Source organism: Mastigoproctus giganteus, chromosome 7, assembly GCF_048544385.1.
Source record: "Mastigoproctus giganteus isolate SK-2022 chromosome 7, ASM4854438v1, whole genome shotgun sequence".
In the NCBI taxonomy this organism is placed as follows: Eukaryota; Metazoa; Arthropoda; class Arachnida; order Uropygi; family Thelyphonidae; genus Mastigoproctus; species Mastigoproctus giganteus.
The window spans coordinates 180,167,592-180,192,540 of record NC_143581.1 but is presented as its reverse complement, the minus strand read 5'-3'; the positions used below and the strand labels follow the sequence as shown (position 1 = coordinate 180,192,540).

Sequence of the window (24,949 nt, the reverse complement as noted above, 5' to 3'; positions counted from 1 at the left end):
GGGTGGTCTCGGGTAACCTTAATATGACTATTCTACCTAGTAATGTGGCCAATTAGTTGATATCGACAGATATCCATACAAGGACGAAAGTGACAATGAAGAGCACTGGTCCTTCGGCTGTTTTTCAAACTCAGGTTTCAGACTCTTTTTGGCTTAAAATAGTGATAAAAACTGAATGTGCTTCAATGTGCATACGTATTTGAAATTTTTTTATCGTGAGTAGTTTGTAAACAATGAAATTTTTTTTTGTGGTTGAAGGTTTATTCACAAGAGGGCCATCCCGGTCACGTGACCTGAGGTGTCAAATCATGAAGTTAGCGCCAACGTTTAAACCGTAATACTCAAATAAAGTGGGATAAGGACAATAGTTGACTACAGAATTTTAACAGTAGGTGTGTTATGGAATTAATATTCTTCGCAATATTTATGAATCATTTTTTAAGAATTGCATTACAGTTCCTAAATATTTACTGAAATATATTTTGATTTTCAAACAAATTAGGTATATATCCTAAAATATTATTTCTACTGATGTACTATTAGGTTCGAATCAAATGAAAAGATGCCTCTGAAAGACATTTACTATTCCGATAAATACTATGATGATATATACGAATATAGGTGAGTAGTATTATTTCTCACCCACGGTATTTTCTTCTAAGGTTGCAATTCTTTTGACTTCGTGTAATTACATCTATTTAAAAAGCTCAAGAACGTCGCCTCTGTGATGCAATAGCTGTATGTGCTGTATACGCATAATCACTGAACAGCACGTTGACTGACTGTTGTATTGGTGTTATTGATTAATTAAATTTAATTTAAGGATTGAGTTTGCTCATTTTTATTAAACTTAATTGGATATAGAAATTTTGTGTAAAAATAACTACTTTTTTATGAGGAAAATAACATGAACATTTCTTTATTCACTCAAAAACAAACGCACTTTCCAGCTAAACCATGAAAATTTAAAATAATACAAATTTTTTAATGTTATTAGAAAGTATATTAAAGTAAATGTAAATAATTTTGTTTTATGAAATAGAATTCTGATATAAATTCAATTTTATGAATTAACATTTCATATTTGTTTTCTTCAAAAGGAATACAATAATGCAATATTATTATTCTGTGTTCTTATCATAACAGCTACAGAAACATGAATTGTTATTTTTTGTAAAAGACTAATGCAATAAATGGTTTTGTCTCCAAACTTTGAAAATAAGAATTGTATTGTAATAAACAAAGAAGGATGCCACTTTTTTGTTGTTGCAGCTAGCAGTCAATAAAACATTTAAACATATATTACATTAAAATTTCATGAATTCTAAATTATATTAACTGTTGATGATCCCAATCAGGTTGCTCACTAACTGAATAGGAATTTTGCATCTATATTCAAAATTGAGGGAAAGGAGATGCCAGAAGTGCATCAAACTCTAACAGGGAGCTATATGATTTTGTGATAACTGAGAGGAAAGTGAAAGAGAAATTGTTGATGATAAACATAAAAAAGGCATCTGGAGTCTATGGGATCTGCCCAGTTATATTAAGGGAGGCAGAGGAGGTAAGCAAACCTTTAGTCATAATTGTGAGAGCAGCTTTGAATTCAGGGGAGGACAGTGTGGACTGGAGATGTGCATGTATCCCCAGTTCATAAATGGACATCAAAAGGTGACATTCATCATTACAGACTTGATAGCTTAACTTCTGTTCCAGGGAAAACAATGGAATCAGAAGTTAAAGAAGTAATGCAGAACCAGCTAGAGAGGAATCCAATTATATACCAATCCAATTTGATTGGATACTGTAATGGATGCAATAATGGAGAACTGGATGCAAAAAATAATTTTGATGTGATATCCTTGGATTTCAGGAAAGCTTTTGATAATGTTGCACATAAAAGACTGTTGTACAAATTGGAGCGGTGTGGCATTAAGGGCAAGGTACTGCTGTGAAAAAAGGGATGGTTGAGTGGAAGGCAGAGAGTGGTTATTAATGGACACTTATCTTTGTGGACTAATGTTATTATTAGTGGAGTTCCCCAGGATTCATTGCATATTTATGCAATATTTATTTCACATATTTATGAAGGTACAGTATGATTAGGCTTATTGTCTTAGTTTGCAGATGATACAAAGATTGATGGGGTGGTTAATGGCAATCAAGGTAAGCTACTGCAACAAGATCTAGAAAAATTAGACAGCTGGGCTCAGAAATGACAGTTGAAGTTTAACATGACAAATGCAAGGTACTGCATATGAGTAGCAGTAATTCGAACTTAATGTACCAATTGTGTGGTACTACACACAGGATAGTGGAAAATGAAAATGACCTTGGGGTAATTATGCAGTCAGATATGAAGTTTTCTGAGCGGTGCAGGCCAGCAGCTGCCAGGAAACTTATGGGGTTTTATCAATAATATGTACAGGAGCTGTGCTAGCAGGGATAAGCAGGTGATTATCCTACTGTATAAAGCAATGGCTAGACCACATGTTGAGTACTGCGTACAGGTCTGGAGGTCTCATTTTAGATCTGCTGGAACAGGTGCCAAGAGGGGCAATGTGATTGGTGAAGAGAACAGAAGGGTGGTCCTACTAAGAAAGGCTTCAGTTCTGCAAATTACAGTATCTGGAGACTAGGCACCTTCAAGGTGATCTGATTGAGGTGTTTAAGGCTTTGAATGGATTGAACAAGCTCAATGATGATGGCGCCTCTGTAGCCAGGTGGGCAGGAGCAACAGTGCGTAACACACGCTTCTTGATTAGACCGGGTCTCGAACCCGTGACCACCAAATACGGAGAATGCGGAAAGGTCAGGGAATGACCACCGCATATCCCCGGAGCAATATGGCCTTAGTTGTTAATGCTCCTAAAAACCAAATAACAAACAAACAAACTCAATGACGATGACATTCTTTCTCTTACTCAGAGTACATACATGGAGGTGGGGGGGAGGCTTAAATTCAAATTGAGAGGGATAGTTGCAGGATGGATGTGCAGAAGTTTCCCTTTTGCCAGCAGGTTGTTGGTTGTTAGAGCAAACTTCCATTTGTTGATGTAGAAGTGGGTAGTTTGAATTAATGAAGAACTGGAGAAAGTATTGGCAGAGATCCACAGGTGATGTGAAAGATTTTTTTTTTTTTTTTTTTCCAGTTCATGCTTTATCAGCTTGCATTTTTGCATTGTTTTTCAATAATACTAACACTGACAAAATCTAGCCGAACAGGCCACTTTGCTGAAAAAGTGCTAATTGAAGTGTAATGTGGACAAATTCAAAGTACTTGGTATGTATAGCAGTAATACCAGCTTAACATGTCAACTGTGTGGCACACACTGAGGTTAGTGTAGAATGATAAAGATGTGGGGGGGGGGGTGATTGTGCAGTCAGATGTGGCATTCTCTGAGCAGTGCAGCAGCTCATTGGGATTTTTCAGTAATATATAGGAATTTTGCCAGAAGGGATACAAACATGATTATCCCATTTCACAAAGCAATGGTCAGGCTACATCTTGAGTACTGCATACAGGTCTGAGAGCCTCATTTTAGGAAGAATGTGGATCTGTTGGAATGGCTGCAAAGAAGAGCAGTGAGATTAGTGAGAGAAACAAAGGGTAGTCTTTCCAGGAAAGGCTTCAGTTGTGCAAACTGTAGCACTGAAGCTAGGCACCTGCAATATCTGCCATTACTAATGCTAATCCTTTGGTGATTCATCATTCACTGAATGATGATCATTTGTTCCAGACGACAATTTAGTTTTTCATGTATTTCTTTCATCCACTGTTACCAGCTATAAATTTCATTCATAATATGTGTAAAATAATTTATTACCACTAGGTGATTTGGTGGTCATAGTAGAGCAATGGGGATATAGCACCTTAAATAATTAGATCACCCATTTCATTAAGATTCCAGATATCATTGATATTCAGGTGATAATCAAGTGTACCAAATGTCAGTGAAGTCCAGTCATTCTGTGGCAACCATATCCTCTGCTTGCACCTTCACAATGGTGTGAGTGTTAGTAACCCTGCGTATAACCCCCATGTGCAAGTTCTGAAATATGGCACCTAGTATCCACCTACGTGCGAATCAACATAAGCAGGGGTCGAGGTGTAGTGTCCACCGCACACAAAGGATTGCTGCCCCTCTGAGTTAGAGGCAATGCTAGGTGGTAGATAACTCTTATCAACCGGTGCAGTACCACCACTTGCTGTTGCCACTTGAAGTGGAAGAACTCATGTTTAGTCTCCAGAATAAAGCTAAAATAACCCCCCCATCTCTTCCATCATGCAGTATATGATTGATGTCTTTTGAGGTTATGATGGACACAATGGTGCGATCCAGTTTTCTTTACATTTTGAGGGTACAGCTCTAAAACTGTTCACAGCCCGGCTGCTAGGTAGTCCACCACATCAAACCTATTGGTAACTCTTTAGGACGCATCCAGATCAGCTATTGTATAATCTCGCTGCCTCTACTCTGCTAGATAGTGACTGGAGGGAGTCCTAGTAGTGTGTATGCAGGGGGCATTGTCGAGGCCACGTTATGTCAAGGAGCTGGGTATAATTTTGCCACGTGTACGTCATATCCAAAAACTTCATTACTCCATATAGCATGTCCTCCCTACCTTTTCTTACTACTGAATATGTCATAGTCAAACTAATGGAACAAACTTGTCTGCAGAAAGATCTGAACCTCCCAAACACTTCCTCATTCATTTTGCCAATATACATGGTCTCACTAAATGGAAATAGACATCACTGAGTCTCAATGATGTCCATTTCCACTTAGTCTGCCAAACACCACATACTTTTTCTGAAAAAAATCCCAATTATTGGTTGATTCAACCACTGCTCGTTTCAGTTGTCCTAATTATTTGTTGTATGTTTCCTTTCACTTCAAAGGTGGTACTTATGCATAGGTCTGCTCTGATGTTCCCAGTCAGAGACACAGTAATTTGAAATCTCCTCTTTTTGATTCTCTGGCTTAAAATCTCTCTCTCTCTCTGCTCCATTCTTTCAAATTCACCTGTTGCCTCTATCATTCTCCCATTGCCACCCATCACTTGGAACTCTTTGACTTTCCCTCTTTGAAATTTGACTTTCTCCAGTCCAACCTTTCTAACAGTGAGGTAATTTTCCTTGGTAATATTAATGTTCATAATCCCAGTTGGCTTCCATTTTCTAGTCGCACACACCCAGCTGGTTGAGATGCCAAGGTCTTTGCAATTACTAATGACCTTGCACAGACTTATCTACCAGAATACTGGACAGTCTTAACCACACAGCCAACACTCTTCGTCTTTTTCTAACAAGCAACCCTTCTAATTAAGGTCAAGGTGAGTGGTCCTCTAGCCACCTCAGATCACAACTTGGTGACAGGCTGTTCTCCGATGGAGCTTTTCTCTCTTGGCCATTTCCAATCTCATGTTGTTTGGCATTACAAGAATGCAAAATGTGATGATCTGCAAGATTTCTTTTCCTTGGTTGGATTACTGTTTCAAATTTTCTGACGTCAACGTTTGGTCAGCTTTTGTATGTCAGTGAAATCATTCTTGTAGGGATGAAATCCTTTATTGCACACTCCACCTTAAAATCTCATCCTCTATCTAAACCTTTGTTTTCCAATAAATGTTCTAATAAATGTGTGTTCAAGATAACAATGTTGCATATCACAACTGGCTTGCATCCGAATCTCCAGATTCAGTTTCGGTCTACATGAAAGCTCTCAACAATTGTAGAGCAGTTATTAATCAGTCCAACAAGATTTTGAACAGACTAAGAATAGAAAACTTGCTTGTCCAAATGACAGTTGGGCATTCTGGTCTCTTGCCAAAGCTATTGGCTGCAACTTTTGCCTATCTGTATTCCCATCTCTGTCAAAACTGGATGGTTGTAATGCAACCTCAGTTATGTTGACCTGCTGGCATCCTACTTTTCTTCTGATTTTTGTATTGATGATGTTGGCAGACAACCTCCTACGATTCCATTGGTACTTGGGCATTCTGGTCTTTTGCAAAGCTTTTGGCCGCAACTTTTGCCCATCTGTATTCTTACCTCTGTCAAAATGGAACGGTTCCATTGCAACCTCAGTTAAAGAAAAGCCGACCAGTCGTTCGTTAGCGACAACATCCTTCAGCTCGCTTATGCAGACTACCTAGTTATTCTGATTTTTGGTAATTCCTGCAGGGAGCTTGAGCACAGGGCAAATAAAATTCTAGAGGACTTGAATATCTATTGTCAGACACAAACTTCAAATCTCGACTAATAAAACAAAACAAATCAAATGTTGCGAAAGGGTGATTCCATGTCAAGTGGCCTAATTTTGAAGATGGTCCCTACTCGACCATCTTCAATTTTGTTGAAACTTGGTGTAGATGTTTAAACAGGTTTCCAAAGAAGCTGTGCAAAAATTCAGTTCAAAATATAGTATGCTTGAGGCACCAGCACCTTTTTTGGGGAGGTCACTTGTTACTCGGAGCAAATCACAAAAAATTTTAAAAAGTTTTAAGTGTTCCTGGTGTACAACATTGAGAGGTAGTGCTCTGAAACTTGGTATGCCTAGTTAACTTTTGGCAGAGAATACAAAACTTTTGGTGTTCAGGCTCAAAAATCTTCACATTTTTTACAATTCAGTCTAAAACTGGCATCAAAAATTTGTCGTGACAAATTTAAGCAAGATTTTGAAAGTCATAACTTTGAAATAAAAACCTTTGGTACCTTCTTCTTTGGGCATTCCATTTAATATCTTTCTGAATTCAGCCTAACTAAATATGAGCTCTTATACTTGTTTGCTGGCTGAGATATTTCCTTCAAAGATAGGTCAAATTTTGAGTCTATCTTTAGGGCAAATATCTTAATGTGGCACACCTTCCATTCTCTCGTTTTTGCCACCTTTGGAAAGAGCAGGTTTTAAGCAACAAGAATCATGGTTTTTCAGTTTTGTCTTGCTACTTAAGGCCTAAAAAATAGCCTTAAATATTTTATATTTTCCACATAATATTTGCATACTTGTTTGATGGTGAAGTTTCACATCTCAATAAGGATAGAACTATTGCATTTACAAGAGTGCAATTTTTTGCAGTTACTCTGTCCTTTGGTTTAAGGAGAAAGGATATATTGCCAATGCACAAAAAGATCTGTATTTTTTACAATGGGGTGCAAATGGAAAAAAATAAATTGCATAGGTTTCTTTAGTGCAAGTTCTGAAGGCTTGAAAAGTAGTCTTTATTGAGGATTCCAAGCATAAAGATGATGTTCTATTGGTTTCTAAGCTTGAAAGAAGTTAAGTGCAACAAAATTTATTTAAAACACGATACAATTTGAAATAAGCAAGTGAGTGTGAAGATATTGAATCACTGCTTCGTAATGGACTGGAATTTTTCATTGATGGTTGATATTACTACTTCAGGCAAGCTATATTGTCTTCCCATTGTTTTTGGAGCTGGAAGATTGGCAATAATTTGTTGTTCAGGAATCCAGCAGACACCTTGTCTAGCAGGCCAGTGAAATGAGTGAGCTGCTCCATGAGGATGCATGAAATTTACCAATACATTATGCTCTTCAAATGAAATTTCACATATATTTCCAATCCATGAATTATTGTCATAGATACAGGCAATGTTATTATTGTTATTTTTGGATTTTAGGAACATTAGCGACTAAGGCCATATTGCTCCGGGGATATGCGGTGGTCATTCCTTGACCTTTCCACATCCTTTTTTTTTGGTGGTCACGGGCTCGAACCCTGGTCTAATCAAGAAGTGTGTGCTATGGACTGCTGCTCCTGCCCACCTGGCGACGGAGGTGCCCACAGGCAATGTATTGGCCAGATTGTAAATTAACAAGCTCGCAACAATTGTAAAGCAGTTATTAATCAGTCCAAACTAGATTTTGAACAGGCTAAGAGTAGAAAACTTGCTTCTTGCCCTAATGGTAGCCGAGCATTCTGGTCTCTTGCCAAAGCTATTGGCCGCAACTTTTGTCCATCTCTGCTCTCACCTCTGTCCAAACCAGATGGTTCTGTTGTCACTTCAGCCAAGGATAAAGCTGACCTGCTAGCATCCTATTTTTCTTCCAACTCATGTATTAATGATCTTGGTAAAACCATTCCCACCATGCTCCATTCAATGCCTCCTGTGGTCTTCCTTCAAAAGGATGTCTGAAGCATTTTGACGAATCTTGATGCAAAGAAAGCTCCAGGTCCTGATGGTATTTCTCCACTTCTTCTCAAAACCTGGGCTGTTGAACTTACTCCTGTTGTTTACTGCCTTTTTTCACTTTCTTATTCCAAAGGTGTTTTTCTTTCTGCTTGGAAATTTTCTCATATCCTGCCAGTTCCTAAAAAGGGTGACAAATGCCTCCCATACAATTATCGTCCATTGCAATCAATTACTTACTCTTTCTAAAGTAATGGAGAAATAAATTAACCGCCAACTCTTAAACTACCTAGAAACCTTCCGTCTGATCAACGATTGCCAGTATGGATTCCATTAGTGTCGATCCACTGGTGATATTCTGGCTTATGTTACCGATTTATGGACAATTAAAAAGTTCGGTGAAACACAAGCAGTTTCTCTTGACATCTCAAAGGCTTTCGATCGTTTTTGGCATAAAGGTCTTGTAAACAAGCTTCCATCTTATGGTTTGCCAACTATTTTTTGTAATTGGTTATTGAGTTTTCTCTCTGATCACTCACTGAGGGTAATGGTAGATGGCTCTCTTTCTCCACTAATGCTGGTGTCCCCAAGGTTTCTTTCTCCCACTCTTTTACTTTTGTGTATTAATGACCTTCTACCATTGATTAGAAATCCTATCCATAGCTTTGCCTATGATAGCACATTGCATTCCACTTTCCATTTTGAGAAACCTTGCTCTACTCGATCAGCTTCAAGTTCTTGAATATCCTCTACCAATTCCTTAAATGTCGATCTCCAGGTAATTCTCCAGTGGAGCAAAGACATCTTAGTTGATTTCAATCCTTCTAAAACTCAGTCTTGTCTTATATCTCGCAAAAAAGGATTCTTCTGCTCCTATTCTTATCTTTGGTGATACTCTGATTTCCAGGTAAGATGATATATCTCTTTTGGGGATTACTCTGACTTCTAATCTCTCTTGGCACGAGCACACTACAAATATTGCTTCCTCTGCATCTAAAAACTTGGTTTTGTCTTTCGCCCGGCATTACTTTTCTTCCAAACAGCTGTTCACTCTGTATAAATTGCAAATCCGCCCTACCATGGAATATTGTTCTCACATCTGGGGCGGTGCCCTCAAAACCTCTCTCAGGCTTCTAGATTCCATTCAGAAGAGGGCAGTTAGGTTAATTGATGACTCATCTCTAACAGAGTCTCTCCACTTGCTGTCTCATAGACGTACTGTTTCTGCTGCATGCCCTTTCTACAGATACTTCCATGGGCATTGTTCTTCTGAATTGGCTTCTATCGTTCCCACTCTCTCTTTCAAAACAGTCCGAACACGTGCCGCCACCATCCATTTACTGTCTAACTTCAAACCCACAGAACCAACTTTTCATCTTCCTCATTTATTCATTCACCTGTTGTTTTCTGGAACAACCTTGCTTCATATGTATTTACTGAAAATTAGTCTACAGAAGTTCAAGTCTAATGTCAACAAATATCTTCTTTCGTCTCCTCAAGCTCCAACCCAAGCACGGTATTAAGTATTATAGGTTGTTCTAATATCTCTCGTGTTTGGGGTTTTCATAAAAAAAAAATAGTCTGATCTATGTGAGCTACCGATGATGATGATGGTGGTGTGTCATTTGATACTCTGCAAACACGAATCTACCTTGCATCAATAGGAATGAAGTGATGATTTTCTCTTGTTCCAGCAATAGTATGACCATCTATGAATCTTTTCTCTTGAAATTACCTTACTTGCTCAATTTTCTCTTTAGAAACAAAACAGAATTTTATTCCAGTCATATGCTTGTCACAAAATTCAAACATGTTTCTTGGTGTCAGGATTTGGTTTTCAATTGGGCGTTGGAGAGACTTGCATGTGCTGCCAATCGTTTTATTGTTCCACCAATTCCATCACATGGTAACTTACCATGGCTTAGTGCCAAAGAAATTCCATTCAGCACTGATATCAAAATCCTTCTGATGATGACACAAGTTAATAAACTTCTTGAAATTCTTGTATTGAGCTGCAGAACCATCACTGAAGTAGTAATTGTGCCTGACTTCTGTCATGAAACTATTCAAATATTCAATTAAGTTGGTTAGAAAAACATGCACTGCAATTGTGTCATGTCAAAGGCAGTCACTGATTATGCAGAAACTTATATTCTGAAGTTCAACATCCTTGTAATAAATGACAAATGGATGCCATGTAGCCTGGCTATGCTCCCATTAGAATCCTTGAACAGCATCTTGCACAACAAATGAATAATTTTCTGCAAATTCCATCAAAATGATCAATTCTCCTGTCATTAGGCTTTCCTTTGATGACTTCAAATGGTAGCTTTGATGTTTAGCAATGTAGTGATGACAGGAAAGGTTAAATATCTTTATACTCAACTCTTCAATAAAATCTTCTGTTGTTAATTGATTTGTGTCCAGTGTATCTCTGTCAGTGTGTATCCATTGCTTGAATTGAATAATATCTTCTGGTTCATTGTTTTCAAAAATATTCTTGAGAAACTTTTAATTCATCTATTCCTGGACATTTTTCACACCAATGAACATACAGTCTTTTGACTGTTTTACCAATGAGAACCTTATAATCACATTCAACAGGACTTGCTGCTAGCATTAACTTGACATTTGGATTGTGCATACACATACAGAATGTGTTCTTCGTGCACCAACTGTGACACACCACTTGGGTCGAAGTTCACAGAATTTAGAAAATCCAATGTCAGATCCATTTCTATCTCGATAAGTTATAAACATTTCCTTCAAGTTGCTCAGTAGTAGTTGCTTTTGTATTTGCATTTTTATTCCATCTGCATTTCTAATGGAAATGTAATATTTGTCTTTCCAGGGCATATCCGACTAAATTCATCATCAAAAAAATTCCATCACCTTTTACTTTACTTGCTCAGAAAGCTTTTTTCCAGGTATGGCCATGATTCCTTCTTCTGCTTTGAGTTTTCTAGCTTTCTTGACCATTCTTTCTGAGAGTAAACTCTTCCATTGTTTTCTTTATGGACCAACTAACTGGAGCTAGTGTTAATATTTGAAGTATTTCTGAATGACTTGATACCATCAACTTTTCAATTCTTTCAGCAGCTCATTGTAATCTAAGCAATTTCCACACTGATGACTTGCACTTGGCTCCATGATGTCATTTGATCCAAGCCACCAATAGATGCAGTTTTACTGGCAATTACATCTTATACTTGACTTGCCTTCCTTTTGGCATAGCTTTGTGTCTCTCTTAGCCATTCACTGAAATTTCAGATGAGAAATACCAATAGCCATCAAACTTATGTTCAAGCTTTCAGTCACATGCATTTTGTCATCATGGTCTGATCCAGATGAAGTTGATGTTCCTCTTGCTGCTTTTCGGCTGCTAGACTCTTTTTGGCATGATGGGCACAACTTCTGGCCTGGTTTTATGTCTACCTTTGTTAGGTCTTTCAAGTAGTCTGCCATTGACAAATCAATTGGTTGTAAACTTTTTCACCATATGATTTTTCTTCTGGAAAGGATTGCAACATGAACGCTGCAAAAATTTAAACTTTGTCAAAAGCAATGCTTCATGATGTAGACATTGTGTCTTCTTCACCCAGTTTTAATCCACAACGTTGACCTGTCAACTGCTGTTCTTCAAATTTAAATCCCTTAAATAATTTTAACCCAGTTTTGTGTGTATAGGACATGACATTTAGAATTATCCATATGACTGATGGTGCATGAGTCCGGCTTATCTCCAGCAAAATCTTCTGATTCCATGGCTTTCATGCTGACTGATAAGTAGACATTTCTGCAAGCAATGAAAACTTAATTAACTTTATTACAGTCAAACAATAAAAAACAGAGGAACAAAAAAATAAACAAACTGTTCATCATGAAGATAAAACACATTAATAACAGCGTGATTCAAATATCAGCTATTTATACTTTTTTTGTATGATTCTAGAATATTCCAGAGTTCTAGAATGTTCATCAGATTTGTTTTGGAATTCAAGGATATTCTAGATAGTTCTGGAATTCTAGAATATTGTAGAAATCTAGAATATTCTATAATTCTTTTATATCCTACAATTCTGGAATATTCTAGATAGTTCTGGAATTCTAGAATATTGTAGAAATCTAGAATATTCTATAATTCTTTTATATTCTACAATTCTGGAATATTCTAGATAGTTCTGGAATTCTAGAATATTGTAGAAATCTAGAATATTCTATAATTCTTTTATATTCTACAATTCTGGAATATTCTAGTATTCTTCTAGAATATTCCAGAATTCTAGAATATACTCTATTTATAGATTATTCTAAACATTAGGCAGGATTAAGGAAGTGTTCTGCAACAAAAAAGATCTCACAAAATAACAATGCGGCACATAAAACTATTTGATGTTTAGACTTAATTTTAAGGCCTTAAGTGCAAAGACATAAAACGGATAAACCATGATCCTTGTAGCTGAAACTCTGCTCTTTCCAGTGGTGGCAAAATCGAGAGAATTGAAGGTGTCCCACATTAAGATATTTGCTCCTTAACATAGGTCAGATTTGACTTTTAAATTTTGAGTCAATCTTTGAAGAAAAATATCTCAGCCAGAAAACAAGTATAAGAGCTGATATTTAGTTAGGCTGAATTCATGCAGTTGGTTAAGTGGAATGTCCAAAGAAGAAGGTGCCAAAGGTTTTTATTTCAAAGTTATGACTTTCAAAAGTCTTGCTTAAATTTGTCGTGACAAATTTTTGGTGCCAGTTTTAGACCACATTGTAAAAAATGTGAAGGTTTTTGAGCCTGGATACCAAAAGCTTTGCATTCTCTGCCAAAAGTTAACTATGTATATAAAATTTCAGAGCACTACCTCTCACTGTTGTGCAACAGTAACACTTAAACCTTTGAAAATTTTTTGTGATTTATCCGCATAACTCAAGTGACCTCCACAAAAAAGGTGCTGGTGCCGCAAGCATACTATATTTTGAACTGAAGTTTTGCACATCTTCATTTGAAACCTGTTTAAACATCCACACCAAGTTTCAACAAAATTGAAGATGGTCGAGCAAGGACCCCTAGGCCACTTGACATGGAATGACCCTAAAAGGGCTTCCTTGACATGAATAGATGACCTGTTATTAAGCTAAATGGAGAAATGATTAGGAGTACTAGGCAGCATAAATACTTAGGAATTTATTTGGATGACTGTCTTAATTTTAATTATCATGCAAAATATGTACATAGGAAAATAAAAGATATATAACCTATAAAATTATTAAAATTACCAAGAGTACTTTTGGTATAAAAAAATCTATTAAATTATACTACTCTTGTATACTTATACCAATTGTGTGTTATGCGGCTAATGCCTGGGGATATAGAATTGGTAAATTCCCTTGTTCAAAAATATCTTACCCAAGTGCAAAGATTCTTCTCGCTGTAAGTAGAGCTTGTCAAACTGTTTCTACAGCTGCTGCCCAGGTCCCCAGTCATCAATTGCCAATCCAATATGAAGTAATGTTACACTATCTTTTATATTGTAAAAGAAAAAAGGTTCCTGCTGTTGTAAATGGTATTACTTATAATACTGACTTACAAGAAAACATAGACATTAAAAGAATGAGAAATGAATGTTGTAGAGCATGGCAAAATACTTGGTCAGCTTCTACCTTGGATAGAGAGACCTTTAGGTTTTTTTCCCCCGAGGTTGTTGATTATGATAAGAAAATGGACTGGTTCAATCCTGGCCTATATGTTACGTTTCTATATACTGGTCATGGCAGTCTTAACTTTAAATTGTTCTCACTAGGATTAAGTAACACTCCTCTCTGCAGTTGTGGTGCTCAAGAAACTGTTGAGCACCTCATCTTTCATTGTCCTCTGTATGATGATTTAAGACTGGACTTCTCACAAATGTATTCGACTGCTCTGAACTGCCAAGATTAGTTAACTGTTCTGAGTATTATGCTGCTTTCTCCACCTATGCGGAGAAACTGTTTAAACGGAGAAAAAGAATTCTTACTCCTTGAGGTTCAGTAAAATACTAACTTAATGTTAATTGATAATAAAAGACTGCCGTCTGTCGGTTGGTTGAAAAAACTTTACTGGATTTTTTTTGGATTTTAGATAGAAGGGTTTACGGCCCTTCCTATTGTTTGGAAACCAGAAATTGTGACTATTCTTTTGAAGTATAAATCTTTACATTGTAAAGCTCAGCTGGTTGCTGGGGGACTGATCACTTTGGCTTGCATGTAGACTGTTTCTGTTTTCTTGGCTTCTCTTACCTACTGTATTGATCAATCTGCTGAACTCCGAAGCCCAGTGTTTATTTTGTTTCCTTATCATTATATATAGTCTTATGTATCATTAATCATTGTATATAGTTGCTTTAAATTGTACACTATGTATACTGTTACCTTTTAGCAGCGGATAGGGGAAAATCCTGGAGCTGACCAAAATATAATAAAATACTTTGAATACTTTTGAGCATCCTACTTTTCTTCTGACTTGGATATTGATGATCTTGGCAAAGAACCTTCTACCATTCCGAGTACACTCCATTCAGTGAGTCCTGTGGTCTTTCATCAAAAGAATGTCAGAAGAATTTTGAGCAGTCTTAATACTAAGAAAGCACCATGTCCTGATGGTATTTCTCCATTTGTTCTAAAAACCTGTGCTCCTGAGCATACTCCTGTTCTCTGTCTCATTTTTTGCACTTATTCCACAGATGCTTTCCCTTCTGCTTGGAAATTTGTTCATATCCTGCCATCTCCTAAAAAGAGTGACAAATTCCTCCCATCTTATTATCATCCTATTGCACTTACTTCTTTGCAAAGTAATGGAGAAATCTATTAACCACCAACTCCTAAACTATCTAGACACCTTCAATCTAATTAATTAATGATAATTAGATCTAATTAATTCCATCAGTGTTGATCCACTTGTGATATTCTGGCTTATGTTACCCATCTATGGACAAATTCAGTGGAAAAGTTTGCCAAAACTCAAACAGTTGCTCTTGACATTTTAAAGGCTTTTGATCAGGTTTGGCAAAAAAAGGTCTCTTAGATAAGCTTCCATCTTATGGTTTGCCAACTGTTTTTTGTAATTGGGTATCCAGTTTTCTCTCTGACTGCTCACTGCGGGTGATGGTAGACAGCTCTGTCTTCTAACTTCTCTACTAATGCTGGTGTTCCCCAAGGTTCACTTTTTCCCACCCTTTTTCTCTTGTATATTTAAGATATGATATTTATATTTTTTATTTTTTTATCATTAATGACTTCACAAATTGACCAATGCCATCAAATTAGGCAGGTGCCTGTGCTGAGGAGGTAATTATTATTATATAAAATAAGATATGATGCTAATCATTGATAAAAAAATCTTTCACGGTGACAATTCTTGCACTGAACTGAACAGACAGCATCTCTGTATCTGCCCTCCCACTTCATATTACATGGTGCAAACATGTGATGCTATTACTGAAGGTCTCCATTTCATGTAATAAAGGGCAAGTATACCTAGTAAAGTAGATCAGTGTATATAATTAAAAGCAACATCAAAAGTTTTAGTGGTTCTCATTTGAAGTGAATTGTTTTTTTAAAGTAAATTTTGTATTCTGATATTTTTTTCTTGTTCCCAAAATGAGACTGCAAGTCACACTGCAAAGCTAGGTGGATTGTGTTTTGCTCATCACTAGTTTACTCACAGGTGTGTCAAAAAAAAAAAAAAAAAAAAAAAAGTCAATTCTGCAGCAGAGAAATTGAGAATTTTTTGGAGAAAAATGTCAAGAAATATTTCATAGTGGGAAATTTTAAAAATTTATTCTTAATTCTGATAATAAGATTTACAAAAAAACAATAGTTTTGTTAACAAAAAGAAAAAAAAAAAAAGAGAGAGAAATTATTTCCTGGTCTTCAGGTTGACTTTCAGTCAAAAAGCAAATGAAATCAGAATGAATGTATGGAAAATAATATGTGCTTTTTTTTTCTTAATCCAAATTGGAACCTTAAAGAAGTTCTTATAGCTATACTTCTCTGATAGGGCGACTCCGTAGCCAGGTGGGAAGGAGCAGCAGTGCATAGCACACGCTTCTTGATTAGACCGGGGTTCGAGCCCGTCACCACCAAATATGGAGGATGCGGAAAGGTCAGGGAATGACCACCGCATATCCCGGAGCAATATGGCCTTAGTTGCTAATGCTCCTAAAAACCAAAACAACAACAACTTCTCTGATAAAAAAAAAAAATAAATAATCATTCAGTCGGGGGCGTTTACAATACTTTCACAAGATTATAAGTTCATCTTGTTTGTATTTGGTGCTAACTTTCCTGCTATTCTTTATCAGTCTTTTTAATATTATATACGCATGGCTTTCAGATGTGTATCATGTCACATTCAATTTCAGGCATGTAATGTTACCAAAGAATGTTGCAAAAATGATACCAAGAAGTCATCTCATGACAGAGGCAGAATGGAGAGGTTTAGGAATACAACAAAGCCAGGGTTGGATCCATTATATGATCCATGAGCCAGGTAAATACTCATTTTTATATTTGTTAATTATAAGAAGAAATAATGCACACTGACATTTCAGAGAATTGGAGGTAGGTTAAAAAATAAAAGGGAACTTTTTTACTTATGAAAATTTTAATATAATATACATTTTAAATCCTGAAACACTTTATGTACACAGCTTTATGTGCATCCCAGAGTTTTGAGTTTGACATCCATTCTGATATTTCTGTTTTCTGAGTTGTGAAATGTATTTTTAAAACTACAAAATGATTACATGCCAATCTTGCATGATACTGCAAGATTTGGAAGTAATGAATTTTTGAATGGCATAACATATAATACTAAAGTCTAGTACAGTCGATTCCGGTTATTTGGGACACATCAGGACTAGTGCATTTTGGCCCGATTAAAGCGGCTGCCCCAATTATCCGAAGTTTCACATAAATAGTTTAAGATACAAGGGACCCCCCGCTTTACAATTGGTTCAGTATACAATCAAATCACGTTAGGATGGACTCACCACAGTAAAGTACTGTTCACTATACGATGTGTAATAAGCGCCGGTCATTGTGATCATGTTTGTGAATTGAATTTTAATTCTGTTAAACAACGATCGATTCTAATTAGCGAAAATAGTAGGAATATTATCCACAGGCTATAAAAGTAAAGATATATTAAGCACAAATTTACCCTTTATTACCTTACCAATTAAATGATACGTGAAAATCGGAAGAATATATGAGATAATCAGAATAATTAATACATACTGTAATATGTACATACTAACTAGTTGACATTTCTGTTCACTGACATTTGTGGGTGAGATTAAAATTTAAAATAGTAAAAAGATAAGCAATCAATAACAAAGAACACGGAACACACAAATTGCAAGTAACACGATATGTGCAAGTGAGAGTGGAGTAACAAGTTATGAAGCTTTAAAAATAGGAATGAAGAGAAGATTCTGAAAATTAATTTTTTTATATGATTGAAGATTTCATGGAAGTGCAAACACATTTCACCATAATAACCCACAGAATTCCAACTGTCGGTATTATCACAGATTCAATAAGATTAAGTTTACTATCCATTTGTGATAGATTGCACTAACAGAAAAGCCCAATAAACAGGTGACTGCTAATTGTTTTATGGTTGTGACCTCCAGAAATCTGACCAGACCACGTAGTACGGTTGGAGACAATCTCCAGTGCTGTGGTCTCCTTCCCTGATTAAACGGCATGTTGTCCCAATTAAGCGAAGTAAACCCTGGCTATTTTCTTGATTGGGTTCTGTTTTTTAAGATTGGCCCCAAATAAAAGGCTGCCCCGATTAACCGGTGGCCCAAATTACTAGAATCCACTGTATTATATGTACACTCATTTGTGGATATGACATGACATACATAGCTCCAACTCTCTGTATTTACAATAATGAATGGTGTTTTTTTTTAAAACTCAATTGGACCCTTCTCATCTCACCATTTTAATATAGTTGGGTTTCACAAAAAAATTATATTAAAATTTGATTTTAAAATTTTTTATTTTTTTTTATTTTGCAAATTTCTGCTTATTTTTGTTAATGGATTAGCTGTCAGGTATGCTATGGTAGTATATGTTGCAAAATAGAAATGTGCAATAGTAGTATGTTCTGTGCATTAAGTTCATAGTACTTGTTTAGTTCGAAACTAATTTAGCGTCTTTCAGAAAGCTGCCAAGGAAATATGATGTAAAAATTCAGAAGAAATATATGCAAGATTTTTCATGTATTGTGAAATTCAGAAATGGTAAATATATGTTTGCCCTGCGTACTATATGTAGATGTAATTTTTAAATTTCAAGCAGTGGGAAATGTGATGTAATCAGATATTTGCAAATAAATAAGCATAACAACAGTGTGCAGTGCATAGAAAGAATTGCATAAATAAACGTTGCATTTATTGGTGACAATGATGTTGTACGTGCTGAATGTTTATTTACATCTTTTGTCATAGAACAAAATCTTCTTCAGAGTTCTTCTGATTATGCAGGTGTGTTGTTCACAAACATGTTTCCCAATAGCAAAAAAAAAATACAGTTGTGAAAGAACAAAAACAACAGGTATTGTTAGTCAATTTGCACAGACAGGGAAAGAAAAGGTAGTAATGGTTCTGACAACTGGGCCTTTTTTTTTGATTGCTGCAATTAGCAGTTTAAAGTGATTCCAAGCTATATCCTATTGTGGTGAGCTCTTGTAGTAAAAAAAAAAAAAATCATCAAATTGGAAGCAGCTTGCTCTCTATGCTAGCATTGGAAGATGAATCTGCACATACATCATGTCCAACATAGATTAATCTATACTGGACATCATCTGTAAAACCTGAAAGCAAGTGGGATTCCTTCAAAAAACTGTCTGGCACTTAGTATTGATAATGCACCTGTTATAGTAAGGCCTGAAAACTGGAGAGACAAAAGTATTAAAAGAGGAGATTTGAGCACTTTTTGGTAATAGGCTGTCTTTGTTACCTTATTAATTTGTGTGCTGAAAAGGATGCACCATGCTTTTCTGTGAAAGTCAATTCTTGGATGAAATTTACTACTATCAAGGAAGAAGTGCTAAAAGATTTTGAAGCACGTGTGTGTATGTTTGCCTTCTGTGGTTAAGTGTAACTAGACTGGTAGAACAGTGATACACTTTAAAAGTCTTCTTAAAGACAAGTTTAGAAGTGGAATAAAGCAATATGAGCACTTTTCAGTTACCAAGTAGAAGTACAAGTGAGTGGTGTGATCTAAACATTTTGAAAGAAGACATTAATGAACTCAAGAAAAAGAACTCAATTACAAACTTCTGGTAAAAGTAATCCTAAACAGGCCAAGTAAGCCGATAATTTTTGCATATTATTTTCACTAGAGTAAAAAGTCTGTTCATGTTTCTTTCTCTTCTGGCTTGAATAAAACAGTATGCTTGTTTCTTTTAAATGTTTTGCCAACATTTGAAAATACAAACATAGCTCTTTAATCCTCACATCATTATTCTTAGATATGTATAGGGTGGCCACTGAAAGACTGAAGGGTTTGAAAAAGTCATAACTTGTTCATTTTTAATCTTTTTTATTTTCTTTTTTTACAGGTTATAGAGCATCCCTTGGAGATTAAAATGTGGCCACTGAAAGACTGACCACCCTTTCAGAATCTACTGAAGCGATGTTCTGGCGATGCCTAGTTGAGCAGAGTGACGACGGGTAGAGGCAGATGGATCCTCAAGGACACTCTGCCGTACAGCTTCCACCTCTGCGTCAGTGCGCATAGCGCGCTTAGGACCTCTTCCCGGAAGATCGTCGACTGATCCAGTTCTTTTAAACCACACGATTAGGTTCCGAATCATGTTATCGCTAGGAGGACTTTAAAATGTTGCCGGTATTTTCTCTGAGTTTCAATAATTGATCTTTCACTGGAATAGAAAAACCCAACGAGTTTTACTCGTTGCTGGACATCATATGTAGCCATTTTAATCTCCAAGGGATGCTCTATAACCTGTAAAAAAAGAAAATAAAAAATACTAAAAATGAACAAGTTATGACTTTTTCAAACCCTTCAGTCTTTCAGTGGCCACCCTGTAGAAGAATATTATTTGAAAATTCGTTATATTAACAGTTTTTAGATCTTAAGCTTCCTCTTTGGAAGTTGATTACCATAGAAGACTAAGTCAGAATGATGATTCTGACTTAGTCATAGGCAATTTTACTGGAGAGAGTCTGTAACAAGAGAAGATTGTGTTCCTTTGCTCAGTGAGGAAAAACTTTATTGGTGCACGTGCAGCCATGTAGTCACAAAATAATGTTCTTATAAATGCTGAAGTAGCACAAATTTCTGCAATTGGCAATGCATCAATTTCAAATTTGAAATTTTTTGTGGACAAGTTTCCAATACTTCTTGTTATGAAGAAATGATGAAGCAATAGATGTTTTGCAAAATCGCTTCTGTCAGTTTTGGTGTGAGAACCAATGAGACACCATTATGAAAGAAGAAAGAATTGATATAGGAAGCTTGAAATATAAAAAGTTATTCCAAACCGTGCTTGGCATTTTAACAATTCTTGATAGTAGTGCTGAGTGTAAGAATATTCAGCCAAGTTAGAAAAACAAAAACTGAGTTCAAGATCTCTTTCTGGTGAAACTTTGACAATGCTCTAGACAACCAAGTCTAGATAACAGGGCTATTGTTATGACAAAACTTTGATTCAACATTTCTGAAGAGGACAAAGTCTGCAACAGTATTTTTCTGGATGCAATCAAAATCAGTTTGATTGAGTTGAGTCAAAAGTTGGTACTTATGGATATAACATTATATTACCTTGCAGCTGCAACTGTGGGTAAGGAAGCAATTCTGCTTCCTTATGCATTTGTCACATGTTGGGTGGGACAGTCTTATGTTTGTTTGTATGAAGTGCATTCATAACAGGCCAATTTTCATATCAAGTGGACAGAAAAACCCTTAATAATTTATGGGGGGACCTGCACCTTTTGCCCGAGATTGGCTAACTATGACCTTTATTGAAGAGGCATCCAGAATTTCTCCAGTCCTAATGGGAATTGAATCCAGACCTCTCCAAACAAGTGGCAGGTGGGGATGTATGCCAACTGAGCTGATGGAGGACTTGTGAATATAAGAATCTAATTTAATTGCTAATATTAGATAATTATATACTGCATTGAAACATATTTAATTTGGAGATTTAATGAAGCAAGGTTATGTGGCCAGATGTTTCATAGCACCTTTTGTTCTCATCAGTAGATAAGTAACAAATTTAGATGGAAGTTAAAAATATAATTTCCTTATTGATAATGTATATGTGTAGTTTTTTATAGCAATGCCTAAGGATTCTTTCAACCCAGCCCTGTGCCTCTGTGTTTAGCATCTCTGAAAAGCCAGTCATGTATGTTGCATTGGTTTGTGTTCTTAGTGATGTGTTGTTATGACTGGCCTCTTAGCAACCATCCAGTAAAAGTCACCTAAAAATCCACTAGATGAATCCTTATGAGGAAGTGGGCTGTATTCTATACAAAATTTAAAACTTTTTAATTTATTTTATTCAAAGACTATCTACTCCATATGTCAAGGATGGGAGCCAGCCAGCATATTTCCAGGTTAATTTTTGTTGGTGACTCCCCATTGATAAGTATGCTACACAAAAATAGAAATGGTGATTGGCTTGACACACTGTCCTCATCATGGGAAGTTATTGGCTGACTACTATTGGCTTTACTGATGTTTGGCTGTGTCTCCTCACCATTTGGGGGGGGGGGGCAAGTTCATCTTCTCATTAGTATAAGACAGTGGCTCACAAATCACTACCCACATTTGGGTCATGAAAGCTTTTTTGATGGGTCACTGATAACGTTTTTGTCAGAAAATAAAAAAGCTGAATTAATGTTTATCAAATAATGATTTGTAAAATTAAAACACTGTAATACTACACTGAACGAATAGTTGCAAACTGCAACCAGTAATGCCGAAGAGGTTCCACCTGCACCTGAATAACAATAAATATTAGAAAATTTCAGAAATAAATATGCAGAAGCATACATTCACTTGGCTGCTCTACTTCCCTGGGGAAGTGTAGGCTTCTTTATTTCTGAAATTTTATAATTTTTAATTTGGCTTGTATGCAGGTGGAACTTGGCACCCCTTCAGCATTACTGGTTGCAGTTTGTAACTGTCCCTTCAACATGATATAATAGTGTTTTAATTTTACAAATCTTTATTTGATTATAGCACATTTTATTTTTAGCTTTAGTGAACTCATACAGATACTACATGGTCCATTGCATATGCTTTCGTTCTTCTACCTCTTCTCTTCATGATTGTATTCTTCAGTGTTGTTACCCTTATGCTTTTGTAGTTAATTTACAGTTTTGCTATTTAATTTAACTTATTATATGTTATGTTGCATATTTACATTTTGATTTGGCTTGTCATTTTGGCAGTTTGCATGTAATTTGTTTTGTCTTTCAGTTTGTTTGAGTTGTTTCCTAGACTATATTTAAGATGTATTTTCTGTTGTCATGTCTGTTTTGGTTGCTTGCACTGGGGAATCCATGGTTCTTTTGCTTCTAACAAGCCATGACAAAACTGCAAGTGTTTGGGAATTTACACAAGGCCAATGCCTCTTGGAAAAATGGTCACTGTGGCTCTTCCAAACTTTCTTTTTAGATTTTCCTTATTTAATGAGTGTCTGCATTGACCTTTTAGGCTAAATGGATTGGGAGTTTCTGACAGCAGTTGCACCATACAAGTGGGAGACTGTTGTTTTGCTTCCCCGGGTGAGTGTAGGCTTCTGCTCATTTATTTATTTTTGAAATTTTTATTTTTAATTTTTCTCATATGCAGGTGGAAGTTGGCACCTCTTTAGCATTATTGTTTGCAACTATCCCTTCAATTTGGTATGATAGTGTTTTAATTTTACAGATCATTATTTGATTACACCATGTTTTATTTTTAAACTTTAGTAATGTTTGTTAATGTTGTATCCATACTTTGGTGAATTTTGTGTGTCATTCAGAATGTTCAGATAAAATACGAAAATTTAATATTTTTCTTAATGTCACAGTGGATTTGCAAGGTATACAACATGTGCATTTGCAGGTACATCATATCCAACATAGATTAATCTACATTGGACATTATCTTCTGTAAAACCTGAAGGCATGTGGGCAAACACCGTTGCACATTTTTTTGTTTATTTCAGTTTATACAGTGGATTCCAGTTATTTTGGGCCACCGGTTAATCGGGGCAAATCTGAAAAAACAGAACCCAATTGAGAAAATAGCCAGGGTTTACTTCGCTTAATTGGGACAACATGCCGTTTAATCGGGGCAGGAGACGGCAGCACTGGAGATTACCCTGCAATTGTCTCTGACCGTACCACATGGTTCGGTCGGATTTCTGGCGGTCACAACCATAAAGCAATAAAAACAATTAGCAGTCACCTGTTTATTGGGCTTTTCTGTTAGTGCAATCTATCATAAACGGATAGTAAACTTGATCTTATTGAATTTGTGATAATACCGACAGCTGGAATTCTGTGGGTTTTTATGGTGAAATGTGTTGACACTTCCATGGAACCTTCAATCATATAAAAAAATAAATTTTCAGAATCTTCTCTTCATTCCTATTTTTAAAGCTTCGTAACTTGTTACTCCGTTCTCACTTGCGCGTATCGTGTTACTTGCAATTTGTATGTGCCGTGTTCTTTGTTATTGATTGCTTATCTTTTTACTGTTTTAAATTTTAACCCACAAATGTCAGTGAACAGAAATGTCAACTAGTTAGCACGTACATATTACAGTACGTATTAATTATTCCGATTTTCACATATCATTTAATTTTTTAATTGGTAAGGTAATAAAGGGTAAATTTGTGCTTAATATATCTTTACTGTTATAGCCTGTGGATAATATTCCTCCTATTTTCGCTAATTAGAATCGTTGTTTAATAGAATTAAAATTGAATTCACAAACGTGATCACAATGACCGGTGCTTACTACACATCGTATAGTGAACGGTACTTTACTATGGTGAATCCATCGTAAAGTGATTTGATTGTACAAGTGAACCAATTTTAAAGTGGGGGTCCATTGTATTTTTAACTATTTATGTGAAACTTCGGATAATTGGGCCAAAATGCACTAGTCCCGATGTGTCCCAAATAACCGGAATCAACTGTATTAGCTCTTGCAACTTTGTAGAAAATATTTCTACACTTGCTCTGAAAAAATGCCTTAATTCAATAGTGTATTTGTTTTTTCATGTAACGGTTTAATATTTAAACTTTGTTAAGAAGAATTAAAATTTGAAGAAATTGAGCAATTCAGTCATTCACACATGCACATTGGGAAATGCACTTGGGTAAATAATATACAATGAAACCCTGTTATTTCTATTTACATTTTCCCATATATTACAACATGTTATTTTGGTTCCATTTATTTTCCATGTAATTTCTATATATACCTTTCCCATTAAATATGCCTTTTGAAAAATCAAATTTCTCCCGCTTATACTTTTTTGTGTTAAAATTTCTAATGGTGGGTAAAGCTTATGTTTGTTAACTGAAGTAGCTAGTGATTTTCTTGCAGCCTTGTACACATGCATATTTCAGTGTTATGTAGTAGTGTACCCAGGATTTTTCTTTGGGGATGGTGAGAATTAGAGCTGCTGATTTGACTTAGAGAAAACTATTCAGTTTTTTTGTTTTTCATTTAAATCAAATCTCTTTGGGATGGGCTGAAGTTTAGCAGGCCCTCCAGTGCA

General features: G+C 35.9%; 1 protein-coding gene across 2 annotated transcripts in view; it reads left to right on the top strand.

The window, feature by feature from the left end:
* Nucleotides 1-283: 283 nt before the first annotated feature.
* LOC150083369 (cyclin-dependent kinases regulatory subunit-like) overlaps nucleotides 284-24,949 on the top strand; it is a 40,820-nt gene continuing 16,154 nt past the window's right edge. The window contains exons 1-3 of one of the 2 annotated variants that reach the window (XM_090377220.1): nucleotides 284-392; nucleotides 544-621; nucleotides 16,551-16,678. In XM_090377220.1, the coding sequence (XP_090233346.1) occupies nucleotides 563-621; nucleotides 16,551-16,678 (187 nt within the window). In that variant the 5' untranslated portion in view covers nucleotides 284-392; nucleotides 544-562. The remainder of the gene's footprint in view (nucleotides 393-543; nucleotides 622-16,550; nucleotides 16,679-24,949) is intronic. The other variant, XM_090377221.1, reaches the window with a different exon arrangement.